This window comes from Poecilia latipinna, unplaced genomic scaffold, assembly GCF_001443285.1.
Source record: "Poecilia latipinna isolate Pla-1442-1.1 unplaced genomic scaffold, P_latipinna-1.0 Scaffold584, whole genome shotgun sequence".
Taxonomy (NCBI): Eukaryota; Metazoa; Chordata; class Actinopteri; order Cyprinodontiformes; family Poeciliidae; genus Poecilia; species Poecilia latipinna.
In genome coordinates, this window is record NW_015113200.1 from 164,888 (window position 1) to 176,950 (window position 12,063).

Below are 12,063 nucleotides of genomic sequence, written 5' to 3' on the forward strand. Positions count from 1 at the left end.
ATTTTGGAAAAAATTGGAAAAAAATTAACAGTTTAACCTAACCCAAAAACCATTTTGGGAAAAAAAAAAAAAAAAAAAAAAAAAAAAAAACTAACTGATACATTATACTGAGTATATGCTTGTCTTCACCAGGGACAAGAAAACTGGTGAGAGTTGATAGGAAAATGGATGGAGCTAAAAACAAGACAATCTGGGAGGAAAACCTGTTAGACTTTAGGGCTGAGATGATTCACCTTCTGGCAGGTCGTAACAACTAGCTAGAGCTACAATGGAGTTGTTTAGATTAAGACAAATTCATGTTAGAATGGACACCTAAAATTTGCTGTTCGCTGATGTTCTCCATTTAGTCTGATAATATTGTAAATAAAAGGTTAAAGATGCGTGAATACGTTTGTATACTTTTTCAAAGCACTGTTGGCACAGACCTGTTTCTTTAAGAAATTACTATTTTATATTCTTGAATGACCACAAAGTTGTGAATGTTACAACTTCACATGTGACAGTTTAAAAAGCTGTCTTGAAAGCCCACTCCACACCCCACGGAAACAGTAACACACATACACTAATATGGTATTTTTAACCTTTATTAATCTACCTTCCCTACAACTGCTATTGATTTCAAGCCCTCCTTATTTGGAAAGAGATGGAACTGCCATTCATTGACAATATGTGACGTGGGCGTGTGCTTACAGCAATTATCCTATCAGACGGCAGATTACAGATAATGTGGGCGGGGCGATGTGGAGGAAATCCTTTCACAGATTGGCTGGCTAAGGCGGCTGGAGGCGGGGAATGGAGACGGAAGTGTCTCCCCACTGGCCCAGCTGTCATCTAGAAGAGAGAGAGAGAGAAGACCCATTTACACCGGCTGCTTAGGAAACCCAGAAAAAGGGAAAACGCTAAAATATGGCAACATCTTAACGATAAGGTCATGACGGCGAACTGAAGGTAGCTATATGTGAAATGATGCAATTTTTTGCCAGGTTGTTGATTCGATGGAGCTGCGGTTAAAGGCCTCGCTGCGTTACTTTGATATGTAAAAAAAATGATGACAAGGATTGGTAAGTGTGTGTGACATTGAACGTACAGGACACGAAACAGACGAGGTCGTTTAAAGAGCAACGCACCGTTTCTAAACTTGCCACTGATAAGGCTGTCGTGTACGCTGGCGAAATTTCGAAAGACGTTAAAGCGGCTGAGGTCGTTTATTGCCTTCTGGCTGGTTTGCAAATACGCTACAACGTCTGCTGGGTTATCGACCATTATCCTAGCTTAGCGGCTTGGTGAAGGGAACTACCCTGGAGACGTCAGCAACACTTTTCCCTGTGTTTAAACGGGTGTTTTTGAAGAGGTCATTGCGGTAAAAGGGACATTAGACGGTGGGTGTACGTGCTGTTCGCCTGAGTGGGGTTTAAAATGGACTCTGCGTGATTAAAAGGGCGCATGAGCAGCTGTTAGCTTTGCTGCTAGCTGCCTGACGACCTTTGGAGACGTCAGCCTGAGCAGAGCAGGCGTCCAGCAGCCTGAGTTGGTGTGACTGGGTGTTTTCCGAGCCTGCCTGCCATAGTGTTATATTTCATCCAGGCCTCCCATGGCCTGGCCGGTCAATGATTTAATCTCATTGATTGCATCACAAGACCAGGCAGGCTGCAGCAAAGATACATTCTCTGCGTCTGGTGTGGTTATTTATTTAATTTTTTTTTATCATTATCTTTAACAGTGATCAAATGAACATGATCATGTAATCCGGCCTCTGTCTGACTGTTCTCTACCCACGTTTTAGGATAAAGAAGACGGTGAAAGCTGAAAACCTACAGGGCGTCCTAAATGGGGGACTACGGCTTTGGAGTTCTGGTGAAGAACGGCAGTGGTAACAAATCTGCATTCCCTGTTAGGATCCCTCCTCACCTCCAGCCACAGCACCTTCAGCACTCCTCCAACCCCCCCAGCCCTCCTTCCTTTGTAAACAATGCCTGTTCCACCAATGGGGGCAGTGCTTGGCTCTTCCCTACCGTAGCCCAGCACGGTAACATGCAAGATGAGATCCTGGAGTCGGACAAGTCCAAAGCCCTGGACCTCCAAGACATGCAGGAGAAGTCCCAAGTTCAGACCCAGCCTCAGACTTTGTCTCCAGGCCAGCAGGAGGTCGGAGGAGGCCTAACGGAGCTTGAGGGGGCCCATCCTGATGATGGCTCCTTGGAGAAGGGTTCCCTGGAATGCAGCGTTGGAAAGGAGAAGTTAAGAATCGAGTCTCCGGTGTTGAGCAGCTTTGACTACCAGGACAACCTGGGATTGGCTACAAGCTGTGCACAGTCCACCTCTTCCCCATCTTCGCTGACCAGCTTTAACAACTGGTCCCCTGCTGTTCCATCTAACCAGTCTCCTGTTGTCGGGGAAGATGTTGGCGCGTTCTTCGGTCCTGCTGGCTCCAACACAAACGGCCCACCTCTACTGTTCCAGAACTTCTCTCACCACGCCGGGCCTGGCTTCGGCGTAGGAGGTAGTTTCTCACCACAGATCGGACCAGTCACCCAGCACCATCCTCCCACACCCCATCCTCATGGTCAAGGGGTTCCGCAGCACCGCCGCTCCCCAGCTAGTCCTCATCAACCCCAGCCTTCCTTCCCGCCGCACCCCCATCGTGCTGGACCATTCCCCCAGCTGCCCCATCTTGCTCCTGCTCAAAACAAGCCCCCGTCTCCTTGGGGAAGTTACCAGAGTCTGTCCACTCCAACGTCCACCTCCTGGAGTCCAGGTGGCTACAGTGGCTGGGGAGGCACACAAGGGGTTCGAGAGTACCGGCGGGGCGTCGGGGGAGGGGTGACCAGCCTAAACTCCTACTCCCCTTTGAAGAAATCCTTCCCCAACAACCAGGTAGCTGATTACCGAGATCAAGTTTGTGAACCTTCTCAGATATTTACCACCATTAAGAAAAATAACAGATCGAGTAATCTATTTTGCAGATTCCCTCGCAGAAGTTCCCCAGAAATACCTCTGGCATAAACCACAAAGGCTGGGTTGAGGACAGCATGAACCGCAACGACAGCGTGTATTCTTTCCAGGTTGGCAGAGAGCTGGGTTACTGTATATTAAGTGTGTTAAGAAAAGGTTTAAACGGAATTGGGAGTCGGTAATTGTGTAAACTGTGTACGTCTCGTGTGGTTTTCAGGGACAAATGTTAATCCTGTTTCACATGCTGGTCTGTGTCGAATGCAACAAACGGGCCTTTTTGAAAAAACAGGATACGTGACAGCTAAGCCATCTAGTTGAATGAATAGAAACTTGAGTGTGTGCTTATGTTCTTAGGCCTTATCTAGATCATTTGGTTAAATGAGAGCAGTCTTATCATCTGGTCTGATCACATGTCCTTCCTCTTGTCCTGATTTAAGAAGTCTTGTGCTCCTCTGCTGCCTTTGTGTGCCCTCAGCTCTCTCTTATACTCAGTGGTGCGAGTCTTGCATGATTTGTGTTGCATACTGGATGAGTTTTAGGGGTTTTATTCACCTTCTCGAGTTCGATATCTTTCAATGTGATATTACAAGAAACAATGGATAGATTCCTTTTCTTCTCCTTATCACTGTACTGTCACAGGAATTGTCACTGATGGGTTTTTGTAGTTTGCCATGCCAGGTTTTGTACGCTGCTGTATCTGAAGAGGGAAACGGCAAGTCTAAATGTTGTAGTTTTCTCTTCCAGCAGGATAGGACACGGTCTTTTGATGGGTTCAACATGCACTCTCTGGAGAACTCCCTGATTGACATTATGAGGGCTGAGCAGGATTCCTTAAAAGGTTGGTTCCCGCACCAACGATTGTTTTCCTTGCAGCTGGCTTTAGACTGAGGTTGAGGATCGGACATGAAAATAAAATAAGTGGCAGTTGATTGGATTTCATATTTTCATTTGCATTTGCTAAATGCAGTTAGATACAAGTTATTTTTGAGCTTTAGTTTGATTCCTAGCTAAAACTAAATCTAGATTGTAACAATACGAGTCTTATATGGCATTTGAACAGTCAAAGAGAACATTTATTTAACATTGTGTGCTCTACAAAATGTAGAGCACACATATATTATTATATGGCAATAATATTCAATAATATTGAATATTATTGCCATTATAAATTTGCATTAGCACCCGAAACAGACTTTAAAAGTCTGTTTTAAACTATGTTTATTCCAAGTCATGTCATTATTATGAAATTCACAAACATCAACATGTCCAGCTTGTTTTTCTGATTTCAAGCAGCAATAATTATTACGCAGTAGTAGATCAAGGTTTTGGGCTTTTTTATTTATTTAATTTATTTATTTTTAATAAAAGCTAATAGTGTAGCATGATGCCATCATTCCAAGTGGGAAGGGGATGAATCCAATGTGGCTCCTCACATAAAACTTAGTGATAGCTGCAATAAAAAACATTTATTGCACTTCCAGCACTTTATCGCAATAAATCTTTTACACACAGTACAGTGCAACCTTGAAAACACTGCTACAGCATTTTAATGTCCAAAATGTCCAAAAAAAAAACCAACTCATTAGTCTATCTCTATTAGTGATTATCCAAGTTATTTAGTACATTTTGTGAATACAACATAACTCGACTGGAACTTGTTCCTGATTCATGATAATCACATTTTTCTCCTGTTTTATGAACTATTAAGAGTATTGACATTTACAACTAACTGTGTTTAAAATCAGATTTAAATTGGCACAACATTAAAACGGGTTTCAGTTCAGTCAATATATTTCTATTATTGCTGAATGTTGCGTGGACAATATCGATTGTGGTTATATTGGAAGATATAACACTTTCATCAGCATTTTCAACATTTTACATCAGGTGTGGATATCAAGGAGGACGAGAGAACAGATTGAAGATATTATTTAGTGCATGGTACTTAATATTTCATATCTTACCAAGTATTGCATCTAAGCCCTTTTTATATTGCAGTGGATATACATTCTGATTCAGTGTATTTTGCAGATTACTCAGTTTTACAAGTAACCTGAGAGGATTTTGGTCAGCATTTACTTTATTCCCACAAATCCTTTTTTTTTTCTTTTTTTTTCAAGCAACTTGTTTTTCCCCCCCCCCCCTTTAATTAAACTAAACTTTGATACAAACATTTTGGGAGTTCTTTATTGTGTAAATTTGAATCAATTTTTTATTGCCATAATGACACAATGTTGTAATATTTCTTACCCTTTTCAAACAGTTCAGACTTTTTTGCCTTTGCAGCACATTACCGATTTGAAAATACTATCTGTAATCACTGTTTTGGGTATCTTTTTTTCCAAAACATTCAAATCCTTGTGGCAATATTTTCTGAGGTTTCAGATATTTATTTACTTTTTTTGTTTTTGTCTTTTAGGACGCTACACTTTCCCACATCAGGGTGGAGATGTGCCTCTACCTTTGAATGGTACGCAACATAATATGCAGTACTAAAGCCAAGCTAGGGCTTGAAATTTGTGTCGGCCACATGCAAACAAAAAAATCTTAAACTTATTTTTTTAATTATCATGCAAATTATGGATGTGACATAACCATTTTTAACCTAAACCTGTGCTAGATTAAAGAAGAGAACTACAAAAAAATACAGCGTGGCAATTCAATCAATAGCCTTATCAAGTTTTCTGGCAGAGTTGAACAAACAGTCCAGTCTTATTACATGATTAAAAAAAAATGCTGATTGCCCCTTCAAGTTTAAAAGAAAACTAAAACTACTGTAAATGAAGCTTATTTAGGGAAAACATGCAAAATATTCTGTAAATTTCGATTGGATGTTGCTTTAAGAGAAATTGTAGCTGGGGATCAATACATTTCAAGCCCTGGTAGCGTCTTTTTTATTTATTTTTTTCTTTTAGTGTCTTTAAACTTATTTCAAGAGTGTTTTGTGTTTTACATGCAGCAAGAAGTTATGGCAGAAGACGAGGTAAAGCTAATGAATGTCTTGTTCTCCCTGATAAATTGTTGCCCCCTCTATTTTGTTTATAGCCTCTTGTTTGTCTACCAGATCTTAATTTTCATCCTTTCCTCAAAATAATGTCAGGGCGTCTTTCCGTTTAGCTTTACAGATTTCTTACCTTACCAAGAATTCAACCAGTTTCATAGGAACTAAATGATCAATTCTTAACACTCACTTTTGCCCAATCAAAAAGATCAATAATAAGAAATGAAAACAATGGGTTAAAGCCCATTTTCTCTGCTTTTTTCTGCTGGCTCCTTGATATTTCATTATTTTTAATTCAATCCAAACCTTGCCCTTTACTTCCCTTTCTTGTTGTCGAAATGGTTTTGATTTATGTTTAACGTCAGTTGTGTCAGGCCAGCATTTTCATCCAAGTGATTTTTCTCTGCCAGGCCACTCATCTCTGTTCCCCATGGAGGACGAGCGCTCCTTTGGAGAGGACGAGTCGGGTGACCAGGGGCTCGCTGGCCTCGGCTCCGCCCACTGCTTCCCACACCTCAACGGCGAACGTGTGGAGCGCTACTCCCGCAAAGTGTTTGTTGGAGGCCTCCCCCCGGACATAGACGAAGGTAAAAACGTTTTTAAATACCCGAGTACATTTATTAGTTATGAAGTGGTTGTCGTGCTGGAGATTACTTCTGACTTTGAGCTCCGTTTTCCCAGATGAAATTACTGCCAGTTTCCGCCGATTTGGTCATCTCTTTGTTGATTGGCCCCACAAGGCAGAGAGCAAGTCTTATTTTCCACCAAAAGGTGAGTTAAGTGTGCCTCACTTCTTTGATTTTTGTTTTTTTTTTCTTTTTGACTAAAAATATCTGTTCATTTAAATCACGCTCCTGATTCTGGCTGTGCAACTCCTTCCAGGATATGCATTCCTGCTGTTTCAAGATGAAAGCTCTGTGCAGGCTCTGATTGACGCCTGTATACAGGAGGACGGGAAACTGTACCTGTGCGTCTCCAGTCCCACCATCAAAGACAAGCCTGTGAGTGTTTTGCCTTATTTTTTTAACTCCTGATGGATAGATATACACTCCTAGACTCGACTCAAAACCCATTTTTGGAATGCATTTGGACTTTCTGGTTTTCTGCTAGAATTTAACCTCGACCAACTAAAAAATATCCATGTCTGTCCCTTTTTATTTATTCATTTATTTTTTTGCATGTTTTTCCATGACCATTTTTGTTTTTCTCCCAGTTGCTGAATTTTCCTTTAATATGCTTGAGTACAGCATCCAGAGCAATAACCGTTTGTGGCTCACCCCAACACTGGAGGTTCTCAGTGACTCTCTCCTTGACATGTCAGCTGTCTTTCCAGTGATTATGTAGAGCTAAAAATAAGACTTCTGTACTAAAAGTCCTCTTTTTTTTTCTTCTTCTTATTATTATACTTGGTTTTATGCAATCTGTAAACTTTCAGTAACTTTTTATTTTGGCTCATAAACATCTGTTGCCCTTACTCATCAAAATGAACAGAAATATCCACGTGAAGTATGTCACTGTGTAATGAAATTTGAATAATTGCCTTTTTGACATTTTAAATGTATTTACATGGAGCTTTATTTGCTTTTTGTAGGTCCAGATTCGACCCTGGAACCTTAACGACAGTGACTTTGTGATGGACGGCTCTCAGCCGTTGGACCCAAGGAAGACCATCTTCGTAGGAGGTGTACCTCGCCCCCTACGTGCAGGTGAATGAGCAGAGTGTTAGCAGGCCTGAGTGAGAGGCGTTTTAAAAACGTGTATTTTATCGTCCTTTCCAGTTGAGCTCGCTATGATCATGGATCGTCTGTACGGGGGGGTGTGCTACGCTGGGATTGACACGGATCCCGAACTGAAGTATCCAAAAGGCGCAGGGAGAGTGGCCTTCTCCAATCAGCAAAGCTACATTGCAGCCATCAGTGCCCGATTTGTTCAACTGCAACACGGGGAGATTGATAAACGGGTCGGTTGATCCATCTCATGCTTAGCCATTAAAAGAAAAAAAAAAAAAAAAAAAAATCTGAATCTGCCTTTTCTTTATGCTACAGCTTGGGTCGCCATCTTGACAGTTCTCCTCTCCCCTCAGGTGGAAGTGAAGCCATATGTCCTGGATGACCAGCTGTGCGACGAGTGCCAGGGCACGCGCTGCGGGGGGAAGTTCGCTCCTTTCTTCTGCGCCAACGTGACCTGCCTGCAGTACTACTGTGAGTACTGCTGGGCGGCCATCCACTCCCGGGCCGGACGCGAATTCCACAAGCCGCTGGTGAAGGAGGGCGGGGACCGACCGCGACACATCTCCTTCCGCTGGAACTAAGGCTAGAGGGAGGGAGCAACGCATGATCAGGGGAGGGAGTGCGAGAATTTAGGGAAGGGGGTATATAGGCTGTAGTATGAAAAATAAATGCACTTTTCTTTTAAGTTAAAAAAAAAAAAAACTAATTTATTTCTTTTTTTATTTTTTTTAAATTTGGCCATCTAAAAGAAGTTAACAGAAAAGAGTCGAATCCCATTTATGTTTTGACATTAAGTGTGCATGAGCATATGGATGCATTAGATTTGAATTTAGATGTTCTGGGTTTTTTTTTTTCTACCTGAGTGTACTCTTTGATTTCCTGTTAGTTGGCAAAGCTGCTTACATTTGTTGTTGAAAGTAACATAAGATTTAACTGAGGTTTGATCACGCCTGAATCAGTACACAAACTGTGGAAGTTGAGTTTTTGAAAAGGCGCATTTTTCCTTACTTTGTGCTTGCAGGATTTAAGAACAACTGTACCATTTACCAAAGGTTGAGTGCAAATGGTTGGAACTCTTGTTTCGGATGGATCAATTTACTTTTTCCAAGTAGATTAGTGAATAGCCTCTGGTCACGGTAAAAAAACAAAAACACGTCAGATAACAAAAATCCTCCCTCAAGTTTGGCACACGTTTAAGATTGTTGGCATGAACTTTTAGGTCTTGGTTTAAAAGCTAACACTTGGAACCAGAAAGAGCAAACCAAAGAATGGCCTAAATCTGTAGTCCGAACAGTCAGTGATCTGGGGGTTTACGTCGAAGTGGTCCTCTTGTTGGTTAACAGAGGCTAGGCTGGGGTTTCAGTTTGTAGTTTTCAGCTGATTAAAGACACGGCCCTCAGGGCTCAGGTATTGGCAGTAGTATTTATTCACTTTATATCGTCAGGGATCTTAGCACTGGAAGCTAACATGCTAATGTAGTACTAACTAATGGGAATGCACAGTCCAGTCTCCCTGAGCTGTCCTCATGGTGTACCACTGCACGCTCTACCGTGACTGGAGCTCTCTATCACAAGTGTTGTGGTTGGATTATGGTAGTAGCTTGAATTTGCTGTCACAGAGATAAAGATATTATTTTATACATGGCCTGCTGATTTTTGTACAGTGTTTTATAGCTGATTATTTTGTCATGAACATATATACATTTATTATGCACTACTTTTTCTAAATATTTTTTTCAATTGTCATTTTAGGCACATTTTTCACAAATGGGAGAACTCCTTTTGCAATACCTCATTTTTTTCACTTTGTGGAAAAATAATTTTGTACCTTTGTTACTAAGAGATCTGCATTTATGGTAAATTTCATTTAAAGAAAGTGATTAATATAATTTTTCAATTAGCTTTTATATATTTAAGTGCTGGTAAATCTGAAAATTGTCTGTTGCATTGGTGTAATTCTGTAGATAAAATGGAAAAAAAAAAAGTAAACAGAAAAAATGAGGCTTTTCAGAAGCCCGTCGTATACAGTTCTCTCTCCTAATAAATATTATTACAGGATCCTAAGGCATGGCAAGACCTTTCTAAACTGATTTTGATAGTATTGAGTATAATCTGATATTTTTCTCCTTGGTGTAGTCTATAAGAGTCTCATAAAACTAAATGTTTGGCTTTGAACAATGTAAAATCTTCCCTTTTGCCACCAGAGTGGATATCATCTGTTTTGGATCTTCTTTCTGAAACTGCCTGTTAGTTCTACTTATTCTCGGCATGCATAAGAGATAACACGGCTAGTCATAATGCAGGACCTAACGTTATGCACTAGATCTACTCCTCCTCTTTTTTTTTTGTTTTTTTAAAAGGAAAAAAAAAAGAAATCTTTTCCTATCTCGTTGAGATTGCCTCTCTTGTAGCGTCTCTCTACACGATCGAGTCTGCCTTCCTTTACACAGACATGTTTATGCAATATACACCATAACAACACTTTGGATGTGTTTTTTGTAATGTATTGGACACTCAGTAGGACATAGGTGAGGAGACATGATCACTTGACTCCCCCCTGACCCCCTCCTCCTCATTTGTGATGTGGCATGCTTTGGGACATAACCTGAATGTTATTTAATGTTGCAAGTTAACTTTGAGCCATTACGTGCAATACTTCTTTCCAGAAACAGTTCTCCGCAGTGTACGTCATTCAATCATATAAATCATGCAGTCTTTTACTTTTTTTTTTTTTTCCCTATTGTTCATGCTGGTGTCTGAAAATAAAAAAAGAATAATTTATACCTAAATTTATTTTGTAAACATTAGTTTTGTGCTTCTTGTTTTGCTACTACCATGCTACTGTGATTGAAAACATTGTATATATATATACAAGGTTGATGATGTATTTGGCATTTGCTATATTTTCAACTGAAATGTATAACATCATTTTGATCTGAACTTTTTGTTATCTTTTTATTTTGGGGTGAAGTGTTATACTCTATCCAGTTTGAATTGCTGTAACAAGCTTCACATTTTCACATGGGGAAAAAAAAGAACATTGATTATGTCTTAGTATATATAGCTTGATTGCTAAATTTCAATAGTTTTTAATTGAATGCTGGGAAGGTTATATTTATTAACTTTTTTTTTTACCTGATATTTTGATTTTTACTAAGTCATTTCACCTTTATATGTAAGTTCCAATTTTTATATTTTCTTCCTGATTAATTTTCGCTACAATGCAGACGTCAGTTTTTATAGTTGGTTTGTAGTATTGAAGTAAAAGACCTAAAGTCATAAATTAATTTGCTGCCAACTGTTTGTAACTGTATGCATACATTTGAAGTATTTGTAATGTGAGATGTTGAATGAATAAAACAGCTGTGAGGAAGAAAATTATTCCGTTCTTTTAAAGAGTTCTTTTTTTGTTCCTTCTCGTCTCCCTCCATTTTGTTGAGCTAACAGTGCCACCTGCTGGTTTCCGGTGGTAACGCGCCTTTTAAACTCCCATTCGTTCTGTTTCAGGATGTTGCCTGTTAAGTATGTTCCGCGGTTCGGGTCTCGGCTAAGCTCCAGTCAAACAACCGAATTTGGATCGGACCAGCTGGTTGCCTCCACTCCCTCCGAGAACGATGAGCGCGGAAAGAAGCGGAATAAAAAGAAACGTGAAAAAGCAAAGAAGCCACTTTTAAAAGTCAAATTTCCAAATCTCAAAAGCCGCGCTGTGAGTCCAAAGGCCACCACGGATGCGAAAACATCGACAAAATGGATGCTAAAGTCGTCCTCAAGTAAAAACAACCCTTCCATAAACCAAGAAAAACCAAACGGAGTGTAATATTAATATTATCTGAAAATGGCAAGCTAGTTTGTATTAGCTAGGTGACAAACATCAGCGCTAGAGAGGAGTTAAGAGCACTAAACCAGGGAAACTAGCATTAGCTTAGCCAGTAATTACTAAAATGAAACATTGTAATTAATGGAAAAACATACGTTCAAAGATCTGCTATCTGTGTGTGACATAATAAAATGAAGTCTAATTTCTCGGAATAGAAACGGGGTTTGAAAATGTGGCTTAAATAGTGAAATGTGCTCTTAAAGTAATGGTCAAGAGGGTTTTTTTAATTGGCGTAAAATGTAGATTTTTTTTTAATATATATATATATATTTAAAGTTGTGTGTGGAGTGGGAGTCTTAGCAGCTCTTAAATAAGTAACAATTTGATGTTCAATACAAAAATTAACTCCTACCTTTGAAAAACCAGAATAGAAGTATTCAATGTATTGTATATTTACTGTATAAATTTCACAAGAAATTTGTGCTTTTGTCATCAGGTGCCAGCACGTCCTCTGCTCTAGTGGATGGAGATGTCTTCTCTTTGACCCAAAGATCGAGCACCCAG

The 12,063-nt window shown here is 40.0% G+C and overlaps 1 protein-coding gene across 4 annotated transcripts; it reads left to right on the forward strand.

Moving 5' to 3' along the window:
* Positions 1-780: 780 nt before the first annotated feature.
* LOC106953474 (cytoplasmic polyadenylation element-binding protein 4-like) lies at positions 781-11,063 on the forward strand. 4 transcript variants are annotated; one of them, XM_015042275.1, is made up of 12 exons: positions 781-948; positions 1,784-2,874; positions 2,964-3,062; positions 3,697-3,790; positions 5,372-5,422; positions 5,912-5,935; positions 6,364-6,540; positions 6,635-6,724; positions 6,836-6,954; positions 7,545-7,659; positions 7,732-7,913; positions 8,037-11,063. In XM_015042275.1, the coding sequence occupies exons 2-12, from the start codon at positions 1,828-1,830 to the stop codon at positions 8,262-8,264; spliced, it is 2,226 nt and encodes a 741-aa protein (XP_014897761.1). In that variant the 5' UTR covers positions 781-948; positions 1,784-1,827; the 3' UTR covers positions 8,265-11,063. The 4 variants fall into 4 exon arrangements, with proteins under 4 accessions (XP_014897761.1, XP_014897762.1, XP_014897764.1 ...); XM_015042276.1 differs by having other exon boundaries at positions 3,700-3,790; XM_015042278.1 differs by lacking the exon at positions 5,912-5,935.
* Positions 11,064-12,063: the final 1,000 nt, after the last annotated feature.

Bases quoted from the DNA above. Each gene is read 5' to 3' on its own strand.
- LOC106953474 (XM_015042275.1), top strand. From the start codon at position 1,828: ATGGGGGACTACGGCTTTGGAGTTCTGGTGAAGAACGGCAGTGGTAAC. The intron at 2,875-2,963 runs GTAGCTGATTAC...TCTATTTTGCAG, and splicing joins AATCCTTCCCCAACAACCAG to ATTCCCTCGCAGAAGTTCCC. The intron at 3,063-3,696 runs GTTGGCAGAGAG...TTTCTCTTCCAG, and splicing joins ACAGCGTGTATTCTTTCCAG to CAGGATAGGACACGGTCTTT.